Source organism: Cricetulus griseus, chromosome 7, assembly GCF_003668045.3.
Source record: "Cricetulus griseus strain 17A/GY chromosome 7, alternate assembly CriGri-PICRH-1.0, whole genome shotgun sequence".
NCBI classification, from domain to species: Eukaryota; Metazoa; Chordata; class Mammalia; order Rodentia; family Cricetidae; genus Cricetulus; species Cricetulus griseus.
In genome coordinates, this window is record NC_048600.1 from 41610356 (window position 1) to 41628728 (window position 18373).

At 46.5% G+C, this 18373-nt stretch overlaps 2 protein-coding genes across 3 annotated transcripts in view; one reads left to right on the plus strand and one right to left on the minus strand.

Annotated features, from left to right (window-relative positions):
• Positions 1–3144, plus strand: part of Ppl (periplakin) — a 48645-nt gene extending 45501 nt beyond the window's left edge. The window contains exon 22 of the mRNA XM_035447669.1: positions 481–3144. Coding sequence (XP_035303560.1) covers positions 481–3144 — 2664 coding nt within the window. The remainder of the gene's footprint in view (positions 1–480) is intronic.
• A 982-nt stretch (positions 3145–4126) lies between these two features.
• Positions 4127–18373, minus strand: part of Ubn1 (ubinuclein 1) — a 33377-nt gene continuing 19130 nt past the window's right edge. The window contains exons 9-18 of one of the 2 annotated variants that reach the window (XM_027423959.2): positions 16853–16982; positions 16624–16742; positions 16084–16212; positions 15756–15902; positions 14848–14898; positions 14708–14750; positions 12086–13306; positions 8641–8890; positions 8319–8408; positions 4127–6378 (exon numbers count right to left, since the gene is read on the minus strand). In XM_027423959.2, coding sequence (XP_027279760.1) covers positions 6329–6378; positions 8319–8408; positions 8641–8890; positions 12086–13306; positions 14708–14750; positions 14848–14898; positions 15756–15902; positions 16084–16212; positions 16624–16742; positions 16853–16982 — 2230 coding nt within the window. In that variant the 3' untranslated portion in view covers positions 4127–6328. The remainder of the gene's footprint in view (positions 6379–8318; positions 8409–8640; positions 8891–12085; positions 13307–14707; positions 14751–14847; positions 14899–15755; positions 15903–16083; positions 16213–16623; positions 16743–16852; positions 16983–18373) is intronic. The other variant, XM_027423960.2, reaches the window with a different exon arrangement.

Genomic DNA, 18373 nt, shown 5'->3' on the forward strand with positions numbered 1-18373 from the left:
CCAAAAATTACCTTTTAGGACCTGATGACATTTATAACAGATTTATCTGACACATCCAGAAACTAGCAGTAACTCAGCACTCCTCAGCAGTGTGGTGGCTTAAACCATGTCGACACAGGGGAAACACTGCTGTTAAGCAATGATGTGGCACCTTGAGCAAAGATGGTACTCTGCCCCTCCAGTCACTAATGGCACTGTCTGCATAGAAAAAGTAAACGTGGAGGTCACTAAAAATATACATTGAAAATGTCTCCAAGGACAACAGATACTCCTAGGGTCAGGGCAGAGGTAAGGAGACTGGTGTCACTTCAAACTTCTCTGTGCCTACAAAATTTTGCCTTGTTCAATTTTTAAAAGAGTAAAAGTAACTCTAGAAGACCAATGGAGTCCCCAGAAGACCACAGGACAACTAACCCAACCTGTTTAGGTGAGCAGACCGGCTTGTCTCTAACCATACATCCATTGTCTTCTTTGCCATAGCAGCCAGAGGCAGGAGTGACCCATGAGACCCTGCAAGGGGGCAAGCTGGGCTCCAGCACGGAGGAAACATGGAAGATTAAGAAGGAACTGGAAGAGGAGATGGAGCGAAGGCAGCAGCTGGAAAATGAGGTCAGGAGTGCCCAGGAGGAAATCCAGACCCTGAAGGATCAGGGACCTCAAGAGTCACTGGTGAGGAAGGAGGTGCTGAAGAAGGTGCCAGACCCCACCCTTGAGGAGAGCTTCCAGCAGCTGCAGCAGACCCTGGCTGATGAACAACACAAGAACCAGCTGTTGCAGGAGGAGCTGGGAGCACTACAGCTTCGGCTGCAGTCCCTAGAGCAGGAGACCAGGGATGGGGGACAAGAATATGTGGTCAAGGAGGTCTTGCGCATTGAGCCAGACAAAGCCCAAGAGGATGAGGTCATGCAGCTTCGGGAGGAGCTGGAGGCACTGCGGCGGCAGAAAGGTGCCCGAGAGGCTGAGGTGCTCCTCCTACAGCAGCGTGTGGCATCCCTGGCTGCTGAGAAGAGCAGAGTGCAGGAGAAGGTCACTGAGAGGGAGGTGGTAAAGTTGCAGAATGACCCTCAGCTGGAAGCAGAATACCGAAGGCTGCAAGAGGAACACCAGCAGGAAGGCACACTCAGGGAGAAGCAGGAAGAGGAGCTGAGTTTCCTGCAGGCCAAGCTCAGAAGACTGGAGAAAGAACGGGCCATGGCAGAAGGCAAGATCACCGTCAAGGAGGTGCTCAAGGTAGAGAAAGATGCAGCCACAGGGAGGGAAGTCAATGACCTCACCCGCCAGTATGAGGATGAGGCTGCCAAGGCACGCACTGGACAGCGGGAGAAGACAGAGCTTCTCAGAAAGATATGGGCACTGGAAGAGGAGAATGCCAAGGTGGTGGTACAGGAGAAGGTCCGAGAGATCGTGCGACCAGATCCCAAGGCAGAGAGTGAAGTGGCCAACCTCCGACTGGAGCTGGTGGAGCAGGAGCGCAAATTCAGAGCTGCTGAGGAGCAGCTGAAGAGCTACCAGAGTGAGTTGGAGGCCCTCCGGAAGCGTGGGCCACAGGTAGAAGTCAAAGAGGTGACCAAAGAGGTCATAAAATACACGACTGACCCAGAGACAGAGCAGGAGCTCCAGCGGCTCAGGGAGGAGATCATGGACAAGACCAGGCTAATAGAAAGGTGTGACCTGGAGATCTACCAGCTGAAGCAGGAGATCCAGGCCCTGAAGGACACCAAGCCACAGGTGCAGACTAGAGAGGTGGTCCAGGAGATCTTGCAGTTCCAGGAAGACCCCCAAACCAAGAAGGAGGTAGAGTCTCTGCGTATAAAGCTGTCAGAAGAACAGAAGAAACAGGTGGACCTAGAAGGGGAGAGGGCATCCCAGGAAGAGAAGATCCGATGCAAGGAGGAAGAATTGGCACAGGGCAAAGAAAGGGTTGTACGCCAGGAGGTGGTGCAGTACGAAGATGAGCCAGACTTAAGAGCTGAGGTGACTGCCTTCACAGACAGCATTGATGCTGAGCTTCGACAGATCGACAAGCTACGTGTGGAGCTGCGGAGGCTACAGCACCGCCGAGCAGAGCTGGAGAGGCAGTTGGAGGAACTGGAGCGTGAGCGGCAGGCACGCAGGGCAGCTGAGCTGGAGGTGCAGAGGCTGCAGCAGCGGCTGGCTGTACTAGAGCAGGAGGAAGCCAAGGCTGGTGAGAAAGTGACCCACACACAGAAGGTGGTGCTGCAGCAGGACCCACAGCAGACCAGGGAGCATGCCCTGCTCCGAGCCCAGCTGGAGGAAGAGCGGCATCGGAGGCAGCTACTGGAGGGCGAGCTTGAACCCCTTCGTAGAAAGCTGGCTACCCTGGAGAAGACAGAGATCAAGGAAAAGGTAGTCTTCTCTGAGAGCATCCAGGTGGAAAAAGGTGACACTGAGCAAGAGATCCAGCGGCTCAAGAAGAGCCTGGAAGAGGAGAGCCGGAGCAAGAGGGAGCTAGATATAGAGATTACCCGGTTGGAAGCCAAGTTATCTGAGTTAGAATTCTACAATTCTAAGTCATCCAAGGAACTAGATTTCCTGAGAGAAGAAAATCACAAGCTGCAGCTAGAGCGGCAAAACCTGCAGTTGGAGACCCGGAGACTCCAATCAGAGATTGAAATGGCAGCAACAGAAACTCGAGATCTGAGGAACATTACAAAGGTGGACTCTGGAACCCACCTCAACTCTAGGCTGTGGTCTCTAGAGAAGGAACTGGATGACCTCAAGAAGATGTCCAAGGACAAGGATCTGGAGATCGATGAACTGCAGAGGCGACTGGGCTCTGTGGCCGTCAAGAGAGAGCAGAGGGAAAACCACCTGAGGCGCTCCATAGTGGTCATTGACCCTGACACAGGCCGAGAGCTGTCCCCAGAGGAGGCCCACCGGGCTGGGCTCATCGACTGGAACATGTTTGTGAAGCTCAGAAGCCAGGAATGCGACTGGGAGGAGATATCAGTGAAAGGCCCTAATGGGGAGTCATCAGTGATTCATGACAGAAAGTCTGGCAAGAAGTTCTCTATTGAGGATGCCCTGCGTAGTGGAAGGCTAACCCCTGCTCAGTATGACCGCTATGTCAACAAGGATATGTCCATTCAGGAGCTGGCAGTCTTGGTTTCTGGGCAGAAGTAGGCCTCTTCTGCCTAGCTTTTCCTGGAGGGGGATGGCTGGCTTGCTCCTACTCAGCAACCTCCTGGGTATCTTCTGTTCCCCAGTTGTCATGCAGGCTTCTGAGCTAAGTGTTTTATCCACACTGTATCTGGCTGCTTACAGAGCAGCTATTGTAATACCAGCACAGACACCAGCTGGGCAGGCAACTCAGCTCAGCATTGTTCAGTATGAGTGAGTGACATGCTCCCACCTTTCATGATTTAATAACCTTGATATTTTCTTCTTTCCCTTTCCTATATGCTCCATCATCAGTGGTTGTAACTGGAAACTACAGCACAAGAAAATATTGCACATACACTCACAAAAACAGCACGGGCTTTAGCATATCACACAGTAATATTGAGGGCAGAAGGCCTCCTTTCTGCCTCTTTCTATTTATCCAGACTGGGTCACTGGAGCTGCTGGCCCTCCTCACCATTTCAGCTTTCAGGCTGGGATCAAACTATGAGCAGTGCCTGCTCAGTAGTGATTCCTCCCATGAGACAGACTGGGCTCTAAATGTGCCCAGAATCCATAATACCTGGCTCTTGGTGCTAGAAAGCTAGCCAGGATGTGCCAGAAAGACAGGCATCAACAACTGTTTCCTAGTTCTGAAATGAAAAGATCTTAATAATGGATGCTAGCCTTACTTTCAATAACTTACAGTCTTACAAGTCCTCATTATCTCACTGGCATTTAGATATACGAAAGTTGATTGTTCACCACACAAATTTCTGCTTCTCTGTATCTCATGTATTAGTAAGAAAATGGGAAGTGATAGGGAACTTTATTTATGGCATGAAAATAAAAATCTGGTGGCTTGATTCTAACTCAGAGCAAGAATGATTCCTTTACACGAGGCTGATCCTTGGCTCTCAGCCACAATGAGCATTCCATACACACCGAGGCGTCTATGTATTGAAGAATCACAAATACAATAGAAACAAAAGAATGAGGAAAGACATTTTGGAAACCTCAAAACAATTTATTGTGTTGCTTTATACAAGATTAACAATTTCCACACCACCCCCTAACACCAACATAGTTGCTGCACAAAAGCCACAGCCCCTCTCACACCTAAGAAACGGCCACGCCTGGTTAAGTGCTCAGAGCCTTACACCCACCAAAGAAACCCTTGCATCCCACTGAGCGCTCTCTACCCCCACCTTCTGCTGTAGCCGGGCCGCAGTTCTCCCTGGCCATGGCTGTTTAAGTCACTCACTCTTTCATTACCACAAATAAAGCATAAACAAGGAAAAGAAATCTCATAAACTCCCCATCAAAGAAACGTTTCCCTGAGGCAAGAGGCATCGCTAGATTCCTAAAGATGAGGGCATCCTGTTCTAGCTGCACACGCAGTGGCACATGGGGAGAAGGGAGCACCAAAGGGGTGGGGTGCTGGGGCCCGTTGTTTGACGGGCAGAGGAGCCTGGAGAGTTCCCACTGCTCAGCTTTGCTGGCGGCCTCAGCTCGGCTTAGAGCTCAGCTATACAAATCTCTTCTTTGGCTCTTTTTGCTACTACCTAAGACTATTCTGTAAACAAACTGGAAATCCAAGTTGCAAAAAATATATGTAATAAAAGGATAAGGAATCCACATGGCCCAATGTGAAAACAATTGGTTCTTCCATACAAAAGGAATCAGAACAGAGGCCGGACCAAAGAACTGACAAAAGTCTTGCTCCCAGTAAGGAGGAAAGGTGGCTACCTCCACAGGAAGAGAGCTACTGAGTTCCAACCCTTGAGGCAGGAACCAAAAGCACACCAGACTTACCCTGGGTGGGCATTCAGAGGGCTGATCATCTTCCCAAATGTTGTCTGGCTAGGCAGTCAGCCAGACCCACTGTGTGGTAGATTTACAGGATAGGCAAGGGCCCTCAAGTCCATATGAAATAGCCACTGGGTCAATGTGGTAGCCTAGTGATGGAAGCTCTGTAGTCCTCTGTCCACTCTCCAGACCCTCTGCATATCCCCCTAAGTCCACACAGACGCTGGCTGTCCAGACAGCACCAGTACCCCAGACCTGTTCTCTGTAGCAGATGCTTCAGAGAGGCCTGTCTTTTGGCTCTGCCAGAGAGATTTCTAATAAGACAGAGTGGAATGTCTACCTGTGGCTTGGAACTCCTGGACTCTCAGACAGAGGACTGAGGAGCTCCCCTGCAGCCCACCTGCATCAACTCTAAAAAAAAAAAAAAAAAAGAAAAAGAAAAAAAAAAAAAAAAAACAGATCTGTAGCTCCATGGGAACCTGGGATTTGGGGGCTCAGATGACTTTTAAGTCAGGACGGCACAGATTATGATGTGCAGTCATAAAAACCCAATTAAATAAAACTGTCTTAAATACAGACTAGCTTTAAAAAAAGGTCTTCATCTCAGATCCACTCAGGGGGCTGAATGGATAGATTCGAGTTGTCAAAGTCTGCTCCACCAAAAAGGCACTGGAATTAAGTCTTCCTATAATGTGATGTGTGAAGAGCAGTCCCATTCTATCCAATGCATTCAATGGAAATGACGAAAACAGCCCAAGATAGGTGTCTTTAAAAATCCTACCACGATTGATGAATCTATAAAGATCTTTTTCTCTATAAGAGCTTCATTGTCATGTTCTGAGGAGAAACTGGCCCCTATAAGAGCACATATTAGGTGTTCTTAGTATTTTTCAAGGTCTCCCACCTGTGGCTCTGACCTGGGTCTTGTCCTCTTGAGCACACAGTCTGAGGATGGGATGCAATCACAACCATCCAGGGACTCTACTGTGGCCAGGAGGAGTTCTGACCAGTAGGGAGCTCTGAGATACTCACACCAAATGCCAGGAGTTGGGCAGACCTAGAACCCAGTAGGCAACAGATCTGCCACAGGAGTTCATGCACACTGTGCTTCCCAACACAGTCTAGGCACACTTCCCAGCCCAGAGCTGCCCCTTGATGTCGTCCAGCGACAAAGCCATAAGGCCCAGAGCACCAGGTCAGTAAGTGCTTCGTAAGCAGCAGAAGCTGCCACTTGGTTGAAGGCCCATCAGAAGTGCTAAGAAGTGCTCCATTTCAAACTCATTGCTGCTCCAGAAGAAAAGCAGTGGACAGGAAGAGCACAGCAAATGTCTGTTATCAGAGACCTACATGGTAGACTTCCTCCCAGACCTACTTCATTTGATTCCATCCTCCAAAGTGGTCACAATTTCCTTGGTACAACAGGCCCTTTCCCATGAAGCTGTGAAGTATCTGGAAAAGAATAAGCAAAAACAGAACATTCTTTAAGCACTCAAACTCCTCTAGACAGCATAAACAAACTTCACAGGAATGTTAAGTAGCAAATGTCCCCAAACTAGCACTGTGCAGGCAGGGGGCTGAGGAGCAATGTCTACAGAACAGAAATTCTGCAACATGACAAGGGCCACTGCAAGGCCTGATGACCACACAGAATCCAGACAATGTTCATTCTCTTAACATCAAAATGCACTCAGATACCAGAGGGACAAAGGCAAAAGCAACAGCATCAAGTCCATGTGGGAGAAAAGAAGGAAGAGCAGAAACAAGTCTCAGCTCCCTGCTAACCCATTTTGCATGGCTGCTCTTCTGATTGCCTACGATGTTTTTCCTTTTCCTCTCTGTGGTACTGGTAATAGACCTGGGGCTTTATATATGATAGGAAAATGCTTGACCACTGAACTACACCCCCAACCCTTCAGATAGCTTTGGAAGACCACGGGGAAAAACAGGAAAATAGTACAAAAAGTGTTTGATTCCCCTGCCCCCCCTCTATCCAGTCTCCCTCCTGCCTCTGTTGACTGAAAACTCCACAGACCCAGAGTCTGTTTCTACTCTTCAATTACTTTGTTTCTCTCAAAGAGAGCCATTTCCAAAGCAAGTGGAAGGTGGCACCATCTCACTTTCACACCACACAGGCTCTCAGTAGCTGAGGAGTCACCCACATTGCACTTAATTTAAGTGGCAGCCACCAGTGCAGAGAAAGTCCTCAGATGTGACTGCTTCTTCAGAGGAAAGGAGTGACAACTGACACTGGCTTTGCTCCTCAAAGAAACCTACAAACTCACCCTCATCCTAACAAGGTCTTTGATATTCACTACAGAGTTCTCAGCTTTTAAGACATGGCTTCAAGGAACACACAAGCAGATCACAAAGCACACAAGGAGCTGTGAGCCCAGACTGTCCATGAGCAGTCAAAGGCACACATAGCCCTCGAGTCTGCATCTGACTCCTGCCCTATACAAATCCCCATAATCCCTAAGCTCAGCCCTCCTCTCCCTAGTATAGGCCTGGGTTCTGTTTAGAACAGGTCTAAAGTGCTAAGAACACTAGGTCAAAATCAGTTTCTCATCAGGCCCCTAAGCCAAAATCCCAAGAGGTGCCTATATGCAAGAATCCAGGAATCAGGACAGAGTGAGACCAGTCCACTTACTACAAGATGGCTGCCTGTGGCAAATATTCCCCATTCTCATGCTCTCAAGCTGGCAATACATGTACCTAGGGCTTTTAGAGCTGCCTACTTCCAGAAGCACCATTCTGTCAGGAGACACTGGCTTCATTCCTGGTGTACTTCCAAATCTGTTTTAAAGGAAGGTTTTACACCAAGGTGGATTGCTTCATTCCTGGTGTGCTTCCAAATCTGTTTTAAAGGAAGGTTTACACCAGGGTAGATTGAAAACTGCTTCTCTTTTGGGTCCATACTAACTCTCTCATAGTCATGTATTATGTTCTCTTCCTGTTCTGTGGATATTTATTCCTTTCAAAGAGTATCTGCCACTTGACAATGCCTGGCAGGTGTGTAGTATTTCACCATGAAGGCCCTGAAGTACTTGGTTAACCTTTGGACAAGAGCCACCATTACCTTTCTTCTCTTTAAATGCACATTAAGAGTTGGAGCTCCTCTGTTTCATGTTCAGGCTCAACATATACTGTTATTATACAGGCTAAGTCAGACCTTATGGCCATTCAAAAAGGAAACCAGGAAAAGCCTCTGGTAGTACAGGGTTATATTATTCTGGAACCCAAAGCCAAAGAGCCAGAGCCTCAAAAGACAAAGCAAAATACAAAACAGTGAGGGTGAAGCAGAGATGACTAAAAGCGCTGGCAGCAAAGCACCTAAGGGTGAAGGGGTATGGCCCACAGGGCTCATGGCACACTGCCCACCTGGCATTTACCTGGCAGACTCTGTGGGACATGGGTGGACACAGCAGTATGTGGGAGAGGCGCTGTGTGGGGTGGGCTGGAGTGCAAGCCAGCCAGAAGACCTGAGAGAAAACAGGAGGGGAGAGAACAAAACACACACATTGAAGACAGAACAGAAAAGCAGCTTGGGAGATTCAGAGCCCCAGGCAACCTGTAGGCCAATCTGGAACAAACCAACAACACTGGGCACTAAGCAGCTTCCCAGGACAGGGGTGCTCCCACAGTTACACCAAACACATAGAGGATCCAACATGGCACACAACATAGAAACAGAGGCAGGAAACAAGAACTTACTGTGGCTGAGGCCATGATGGAAGGTCCCAGGGGCTGGGCCTGTAACAATGGCATCCTTAGAGACCCCTGCTTTGGCAGAGGAGTCTGAACTGAAGGAGAGCACGTGAAGTGGAAATGGGACAGAGGTTATGATTCCCAGTGAGTTTGAGTTCATAGCCCCCTGAAGCTTGGGGTTGCTGGGCTTGTAGGATGAAGACAGCAGGCTTAAGGAAGAAGTGTTGGACAGCAGCATTGCCCCTCCGGTTCCTTTCTGGAGAGAAAACACACACACACAATAAGAACCTCACTACTCAGCACTCAAAAGAATAATGGGGAAGTCTCTATGAGCCAGCATCTAGGGGCTTCTAGGGCACAGAGATAATTCCTAAAATAGCAAATATGTTTCTTTTATGAAGCAGAGAAGTAATATATTATGTATGAGCCCTGCAGTGGTAGCATACGCCTTTATTCCCAGCACTCAGGAGAGGCAGAGGCAGGGGGATATCCATGAGTTGAGGCTAGCCTGGTCTACAGAGTAAGTCCCAGGACAGTCAAGGATACACAGAGAAACCCTGTTTCAAAAAAAAAAAAAATCAAAAACAAAAAATATGTATGGTTACTATATATGTGTATATATATAGCATGTGTATATCCATAATGCACATACAAACTAATAGATATATAAACAGATTTATATACACTAATTTAAATTTATTATATAAATTTATGTAACACAAAAATGGGCAGGGATAGCTCAGTGAAGACCTTTGTGGTTTTATTTGTTGGTTTATTTGTCTGTTTTCTGGTTTCTTTGTGTAGCCCTGGCTGTCTTGGAACTTGCTCTGTAGACCAGGCTGTCCTAGAACTCAGAGATCTATCTACCTGCCTCTGCCTCCCAAGTGCTGGGATTAAAGGCATGCATGCACTACCATTGCCCAGCTGTTGGAGTTGTTAAAAATTAGCTATTCTTCCCTAGGGCCCCGGTTTGATTCCCATTGCCTATTATGATGGCTCACAATGGTCTTAACTACAGCTCCAAGAGATCCAACACCCTCTTCTGACCTCTGTGGGCACCCAGCATGCACATGGTAGACATGCAGACAAAACACTCACACACACACACACACACACACACACACACACAAAAAAAAAAAAAAAAAAAAAAAACAAGCAAAACACCCTCCCCAGAAGTTATCTTCATGACAAATTTAAAATCTAGAGGAGCCCTGAATCCCATCCAAAGCCTTCATAAACATGGACAAATGGCAAGTTTCTCATTTAAAAAGATCCAACTGAAAATGGTTCCCTATATATTTATGTTCATGTGAAAGTGAACACTTCCAACCAATCATTGGCTTCTTAAGTTAACTGAAAGCGTCACTGTAGCACTATGGAGAAATGTGGCTGGTGAAATCTAACTGCACCAGATCATACTAAAACTTTCAATGAGACTAGCTAGTATGTATTCATGAACCCTGACACCACAGAAAGTTAAAACATAAATGAACTAAAAGAAGTCCTTTTCAGCTGGGCATGGCGGCACACACCTTCAATCCTAATACGAAGGAGGCAAAGGCGAGAGACTGAGAGATTGAGAGAGAGAGAGAAAGATATATATATATATATATATATATATATAGAGAGAGAGAGAGAGAGAGAGAGAGAGAGAGAGAGAGTGAGAGTGTTCATTAGGCTGATTGCAGCTTATCCACTATATGCCCTTGTCTCACTTTGACAGGTTACAGACACCTCAGAAAGATCAAAAAACATAAGTTTTTATAGATATCTTCAGCATGGCTGCAAACCAAGGAAGGGCTCACAGGAAACAGAAAATCCTTGTTCTATTTTTGAGACAGGGTCTCATAATAGGCCCACACTGGTCTATTATACAGCTGAGGATAACCTTGAACTTCTGATTCTACTGACTCTACCTCCCAGTGCTAGGGTTACAAGTATTCATCACCATGCCCAGTTTGTGTGGTGCTGGGGATCAAATCCAGGGCTTCGTACACACTAGTCAAGCAATCCACCAACTGAGCTAAAGCACCAGCCTAAGGCAGCATTAAGTCAGTGGTTTCCCTTTTTCCTAGCAGTAGTAGGGATTGAATATAGGTCCTTGAGAATGCTAGACAAGTACTCTTATCACTGAGCTAGAGCCTCAGCCCTGAGACCTGAGTTTAAATCCCCAGGCCCCATATAAAAGTGGGTGTGGTGTCATTGAATCTATAATCTGGTGCACCCATACGATGAGACACCCTATAAACTCAAGGGCCAGCTAGCCTGATGCAATAGTGAACAACAAAGAGATCCTGTCTCAAACAAGATAGAAGGTGAAGACTGAACTCAACACACTTACCATGGCACACATGTGCCCCCACTCATATAAACACATGTGTGCACACACCATTTTTTTCTCCTGAAAACTAATGTGCACAGTCACTATTCAGGGTGGCAGGGAGAATCAAGACCTTGCTAGACTGTCCTGTCTACACCTTTTTGTTTTGTTTTGTTTTGGTCTTACAAGACAGGGTTTCTCTGTAGCCCTGGCTATCCTGGAACTCACTCTTTAGACCAGATCAGCATCGAAACAACAGAGATCCACCTGACTCTGCCTCCCAAGTGCTGGGATTAAAGGTGTGTGTCACCATGGCCTGGTTTATGTGCTTTTAACTGCTGAGCCAACTCTCAGACCTCTTTTCAATTTAAGACAGGGTTTGATGTATCCAGGCTGGTCTCAAACTAGATATGTAACTAAGACTGGCTTTGAACTCCTGATTCTCCTGCTTCTATCTTTGGGATTATAGATGTACAACACTATCCTGGCCAGATTTCTAGTTTACACATACACATACACACACACACACACACACACACACACACACACACACACAGATTTCTAGTTTACACATACACACACACACACACACACACACACACACACACACACACACACACACACACACACACACACACCCCATAACACATCTTCCCTGATGGGTTCTGTCAAAATACCTTTGACCTACAGAGTTCTTTCAAGCCTATCAGAGAACTGCAACCAGAAGACACTACCAGTTTGTGCTGAGGCATAAACACTTCCTAACTGCCACCCAATAGCTGAAGGTACTTCTATCTTTGATTCAGAGGGCAGAGGCAGGTTCTGGCACTCACTCTATTTCTTATAGACTCAATCTCTCCAGGGACCCAATAGCAAGAGATACTCCCTTCTGTTTTCCCTTCCAGTTCCCCTGCTAAGAAGACATTCAGGTTATACTGGTCCTCCAACCACCAGTAAAAGTGAGACTAAACAGGAAATCCAGTACTCTCTCCAGTGTCTAATCTCACTTACTGCCCACCCACCCACCCCCCCAAAACTGTTTCAGACCACATCTGTAGACTAAGGCAAGGCAATCAGCCTTGTCCCCAAATGCCCTGCAGTTGGGGTAGGTTGCAATGCTGGGATACTCACTGGCAAGGAGGTAGATGATGTCACACTGCTAACTGCAGGAGGCTTCAGGGAGGAGGTCAGTAACTTTGCCACTCCCTGTGTCCCACCACCAGAATCTCCATTTGGACCTCCAGGTGGGGCCACCAGGGTCAGTTTCTGAGAAACAGGTGTTTTTTTCACAGCAGAACTTGGGGCAGCTCGGCTTGAAGGCTGTCCCGCGGAGGGAGACTGCACACTAGGGAGCAAGGTCCCAGAAACAGAGCTCTGCACTTGGGCTCCTGCAGGTGATGGACTGCTAGAAGAAGCCCCATGTTTAGAGACTGAGCCACTAAAGGGGTTATTCTTATAAGATGGCCCCACAGAGCTGGCTGGATGCTGCTTTGCTGGATGGCTCAGGGGAGTGGAGGATGAGGCTGCAGTCTTATGAGAGCTGCTGCTGGAGGCTGGTGAAGTTCCAGAGGAGGATGGCATAGTGGCATGGAAGGCCTGGCCTTTGGCTGCTGTCTTTACCAACTGCAGGAGGGAACGATGACACTGTGGAGAGGCAGCCTTAGGGCCTTGCAGCTTGTTGACAAAGGGGGTTGGGGGTGTGAAGCTTTTCTGCTGTTGAGTGCCTGCATGAAAGACTTTGACTTGGGAGCTAGGCATGGGGGTAGCTGCCTGGGGTCCATGAGACGTCCGTGGCAAACTGTGGTGCTTTGCTTTGGACTGGTGCAATTCAGATATACCCTTGCTGAGGGCAGCTTGGCAGGACAGCTCTTTGTAGCCAGAACTCTCTGGCTTTTTCTCCTGAGAAGACTGCCCCAGGGCTAGAGCCTGTTCAGCCAGAAAATTAAGAGGTGACTGCAGAGCATTAGTAGATGGAGGTGCAGAAGAGCTGGGCTTTGCAAAGTTCCGTTTCTCTTCTGTACACAAAACACCAGCAACTTTTTCTGTTGGTGCTTTGGAGGGTGCAGGCAGTGTGAATTCAGAACTGCTGGCTGCTCTGCTATTCAATACAGCCAGCTCTTTAGACACAGTTTCCACAGAAGAGGCTGGATTCCGGACCAAGTCTTCATCCAGTGAGTCCTCCAGGGTGACAGGAACAGGGTCACTGAGGCCACAAGTTGCCTGGGATGAAAGCTCCCTATTGGTTGCTCCAATATTCAGGCTTCCACCCTGATGTTCTGAGAGCAAAGTAGTAGGACCACCAAGCTGTCCTGATGAGATGGAAACTTTTTTATCAGGCTTAGCTGATGATTCCTAAAGGAAAGCAGAAATGATCACAGTTAGAAGTACTCAAAGATACCAATAGTGGCCTGTTATGAAGATGTCAACAAGTGAACTCAAGCTTAGTGGGTAATTATAAGACAAGTGATGGATGAGAGTAGGTACCATGTCTGCCTTGCCTTGTAGTACTATCTGGCATGCATCTAGCTGGTGGAGGTTGGTTTTAGGTCAACATGCTTTGTCACAAAATATACACAAGCCCACAGTAAAACTTTTCTTCTTTTAGTTTCTAAAATAGTACAAGATTTGCTCAGATATTGTTTGGCTAGTTTTATACCAACTATCTAATACAAGCTAGAGTCATTTTGGAAGAGGTAATCTCAGTTGAAAAAAAAAATACCCACACAAGACTGGCTTGTGGTGCATTTTTTGATAAATGATTGATACAGGAGGGCCCAGATCACTGTCGACAGTGCCATTCCTGTGCTGGTGGTCCTGAGTGCTATAAAAAAGCAGTAAGCAGCACTCCACCATGGCCACTGTATCAGTTCTTGTCTCCAGGCTCCTGCCTCCTTGAGCTCTTACCCTAACTTCTCTGGATGATGGAGTGTAAGTTGTTAAGGCAAAATAAACCTTTTCCTCCCAAAGTTGCTTTTAGTCATGGTATTTTATCACAACAATAGAAAGCTAACCAAGATACTCTGCAGATATTCACAATATTTTGAAATGTTGTTCCTGGCTGAAATTAGACTGATGAGAATTACTTTCAATTAACTTACTTTTTCTCAATATCTGACTCCCCAGCCATTCTCATGGGAGTCATTGTTCCTGCATCCAAGTACTTAACACAATTCTCACATATTGTAGGAATCTTCCAGATACTCAGGAATAAACAATGTAAACATCTGTCCTAACAACCTCTTTAAGCAGGGCTAAGAGAACCCCAAGCCTCAACTGGTAAAAGTCTAGCAAGTACCAATGTTCCCCACTGAGAAGTTTCTGTGATGTCTAAGATGTTTTTCACATTTCTATGCTCCATCCATTGTAGTTCTCTGTGGTTCTCCCGGCTAGCTAACAGAGACACTTCTCCTTCCTGCTACTGCTACAAACTAACTGGCCCACAGGAGTATACTTCCTCCCCAAGAGGTCTACTACACTGTTGAGCTTTCACATTTACAGTGACCCTGTATTGAACTCCTTCGGAGCTGCTTCAAATTCTATTGAGTCCCATAGGAACTGGACTGGCTGAGTACTGCTGTGAAAAACTGATGCTAGAAAGGGTTAAGTGGCTCAGCTCAGATTATCTGTCTTGTTCAAGGATGCCATCTGAATAACTATTCTCAATGAAGCTTACCAAGGTGCCATGATCACTCAAGAGATTTCCTGAGCATGGCTTCAGAAGAGTTGGCATATGGCCAGAACAAGCTGACTCACCTTCACCTTGATTTTTGAGGGAGCTATTACTTTCTTCTTGGCCCTGTTCAAAGAAATGAACACAGAAATGGTTCAAAGAAGATCCACAAAAGGAGATTAAAATAGCAGTATCCCAAGAAATAAAATTCTGAAGTACTTACAGGAGTGATGTCAGATGTCCATGGCCTCGCCGACTCTCTTTAAATAGAGTCCTAAAAGAAAAAGGGCTGGTGTATCATATCTGCCCCAGCATGCCACAACTCTACTTCTAGAGCTTTCCTGGAGGCCCTGGTACTAAGTGGCATTTATTCTAGCTGACTAGAGAGCCACGGTCCAGCTAAGGGGCCTAATATGGCCTCACTAACTCACCTAAAGCCAAACATCTAGGCTTTACCAAGAAAGTCAATGGCTGTGCTGCAACCTCAGAGCCACAAATTCCTGAAGGCGGTGGTGCTTTTCTTACTAGTATTCTAAACCTACCCAAGGACAAAATGTGAAGCAGCACACATAGCATGCCCTTTTGTTTTTCCAGAGAAACTCAACAAAAATTATCTTTATATAACCTAACCTACAAGGAAAGAATAACTCCCAAGTTTCTGTCATCTGTCCAAATCACTGATGAATCACTATCTTTATCTAACCCCCATCGCCCTCCATAAGGCAGACATGCTCCATTCATGGGTGGCAACACATGTGAAGGAGCTTCTGGGACAGAAGCCCAACACTAGACTCCAGCATGGAGTCAGCTCCTTGTGAAACTTTCTGGAACCATAAGGAAGTCCCCAAGATGACTTCTATCTCTCAGCCTCTGGTACAGTCATTGCATCAAAACAACAAAGTCTATAATGTAGAGAAACAAGAATGTAGTCAATCCTACCACTAAAGTGGGGCAAGGACTAAATTCTACAAGTAAGATCTCTCTTCTAGGTTAAGAAGACTCCTTTATATATCCCAGCATGTCCCTTGGTACTCTAAGAGACATCAGAATTGAACCAGTAAGACAGTGACTTCTGAGGGAAGGGATCACTGTCAACCCAGACTAACCTGCCTCACACCACAAGGGCCTCACCTGGCCTGCATCCAGCCTTTGGGCCAAAGAGGCTTGACCTCAGCATCCAAAAAAGCTTTCACACAGTCCTCCCAGGCCTGGGCCTTGCTGTTCCTCTCCAGATCACGGCTCTCCAGTTTGATCTTCACCACCTGGCACAAAAGCTCCCTGAGAAGCAGACAGAGATCAGAAACTCCCACCACCCCAAATGCTGTTTCACAGTTGCCACTGTGTGCTTTCAGCAACCCATGAAAGTAATTAATCCTAACCTTCATTAGCAATATGGGGACAGGCTCAGATACTGGTCTCACAAACCCTCCAATGACGCAAGGTCCCAGTTTGTGCACACCTGATTTCATCATTCCACTGGAATTTCTTCCGGGGTCCCATTATCCTCCGGCCCCCCTTTTCTTCATCTTCTTCCTCATCAGAACAAATCCGTTCTCTCTGCTCCTTGTCCTTCTCTTCTTCCAGCATCCTACAGAGGAAACAGAAGGAACCCTGAGGTTCTCCTGCCCACCAGCTTCCCCTTTCTCCCTTCTACAATAGTCTCCTTGATTTAAGATCAGAAAGTGCTGAAAAGCCTAAAATTGTGTTGGAAATGTAAGTAAATACTGAGAAGTGTAAAAAGAAGAGACAGGGACCCAGAGAGATAGCTCAGTGGTTAGGAGTGTGTACTGTTCTTGCAGAGGAACCAAATTCAGTTCCCAGAACCCCAGTTCACAACCACCTGTAACTACAGCTCCAGGGTATCTGACACTCTCTTCTGGATGCTGCAGGTACATGTACATTTCCATACACAGACTCACACACACACATACAAGTAATTTTAAGAGGGGGTAGAAGAGATATAGGAAGATCTCACCCAAGTGAGATAGGACACACTTACTTAGCAACCTTTGCTTGTGTATGTGCTTGGCATTCATCCTGGTACTTGGCCACTTGCTCAGGCATGGCCCGACCAATGGCATCCTTGAGCTTCTGGAGTGGTTCCTTTAGGCGCCCACCCTACAAAGAAAGGACACAAAACAGATTTGGCTCATGTGCCACTCTCACAATGAGGACCCACAATGGGCTATCAAAAGGAGACAGTGCAACAAGCAGACTCTGCCACCCACCTGTTCATAGAGGTGAAGTTTCCGAGCACGCTTGACTAGAGCATCCTTGCTGCAGGGCAGGAATGAAGCCAAATAAGCAAACACCCCAGAACGGATTTGGCTAGTCAGCTCCCGGGTTTGCACCTCTATGCTAAAGAACATAACACAGTCATTAATGGCCTGCAGCTTGCAGCAAGTTTCCTCTTCCTTATGTTGCAGGCTGGAGAAGAAAGCTAGGCACCAAAAGCAGTCTGAACATTATCTTGATGGTCACACAATGTAACCATGTGAACCCAGCAACAAAATCTCAAGCAGCAACATAACTCAAACTTAATAAACTTGGCTAGGAAAAGCAGGTCAAGGACAAGACCAAGTCAAAGAAAACAGCCAAGAGCTAGGCAGTGGTGGCATGTGCCTTTAATCTCAGCACTCGAGAGGCAGAGGCAGGTGGAGCTCTGTGAATTCAAGACCAGTCTTGTTCTACAGAGTGAGTTCCAAGGCTACATAGAGAAACCCTATCTTGGGAAAAAAAAAAAAAAAAAGAAAGAAAGAAATAGAGAGAACAAAGCCAAAGATAAAAAGGTACGAGCATTAAATTTCATAAACAAAGAAAACATAAAAGCTTTAAAAGTGAAAGTAATAAATTGCCTGGAATTATCAGGAAATATTTTCCAGTAATATTTTGAAGATTTTTCTTTTATGCAGGATACTTTGCCTGCATGTATATATTGTTTATCATGTGCATGCCTGGTACCCACGGATCTCCTGAACCTGGAATTAAGGAGCCAGTTGTTAAAGACAATTGTGACCTACCATGTGGATGCTGGGAAATAAACCCAGGTCCTTTGCGAGAACAATGGTAAGTTATCCTATCCATTAAACATCTCTCCAACCCTCTCCACACACACAAGCAAAGGTTGCTAAGTAAGTTTTGATTTTTCAGTTACTAGCTCTACCCATGATCAGGAGATCAGGGAAATCCTCACCCCTCTAGTTTCTCCATATGGACAAACAGGAAAAGCCTGAGCTTTCTGTATGTGGCACATTCAAGTAGATTCTTTGTGAACACAAAACTCTCAGGTGCTCTTTGAGACCCTATGCTTCCACAACCGATTCAGTGGAGACCATTTGTGGGAACATTCTCAAGTCTTGGCAACTGTTCTTACATAGGCAAAAGTCTCTGTTGGCCTGACATAGAGATTTGATTTAGATTTGTATACTTGCTGTTGTCCTTTTTAATCCAGTTCACACAGCAAAGTACATCGGATGTTTGGGCCCCTGGGCAGAGCATGATGGGATGAAACGTAATAGAAACACAAGTAAAAAAATAAGGATGAACCCTGAGAGGCCAATGCAGCCTGAGGTTACCAGGCTCTCACTCATTTGTCTGGATTCTCTCTTTTCATCTCATACTTGCCAAGTAATCCTCTTCCAACAGGCCATGACAATACATATATTATAGCATTTTAATAATGTCTGTGGCTGAAGATTAGTTAGGCCTATCATTTATGGTGACAGGGATGTAGTGTCCCTGTTTCATTC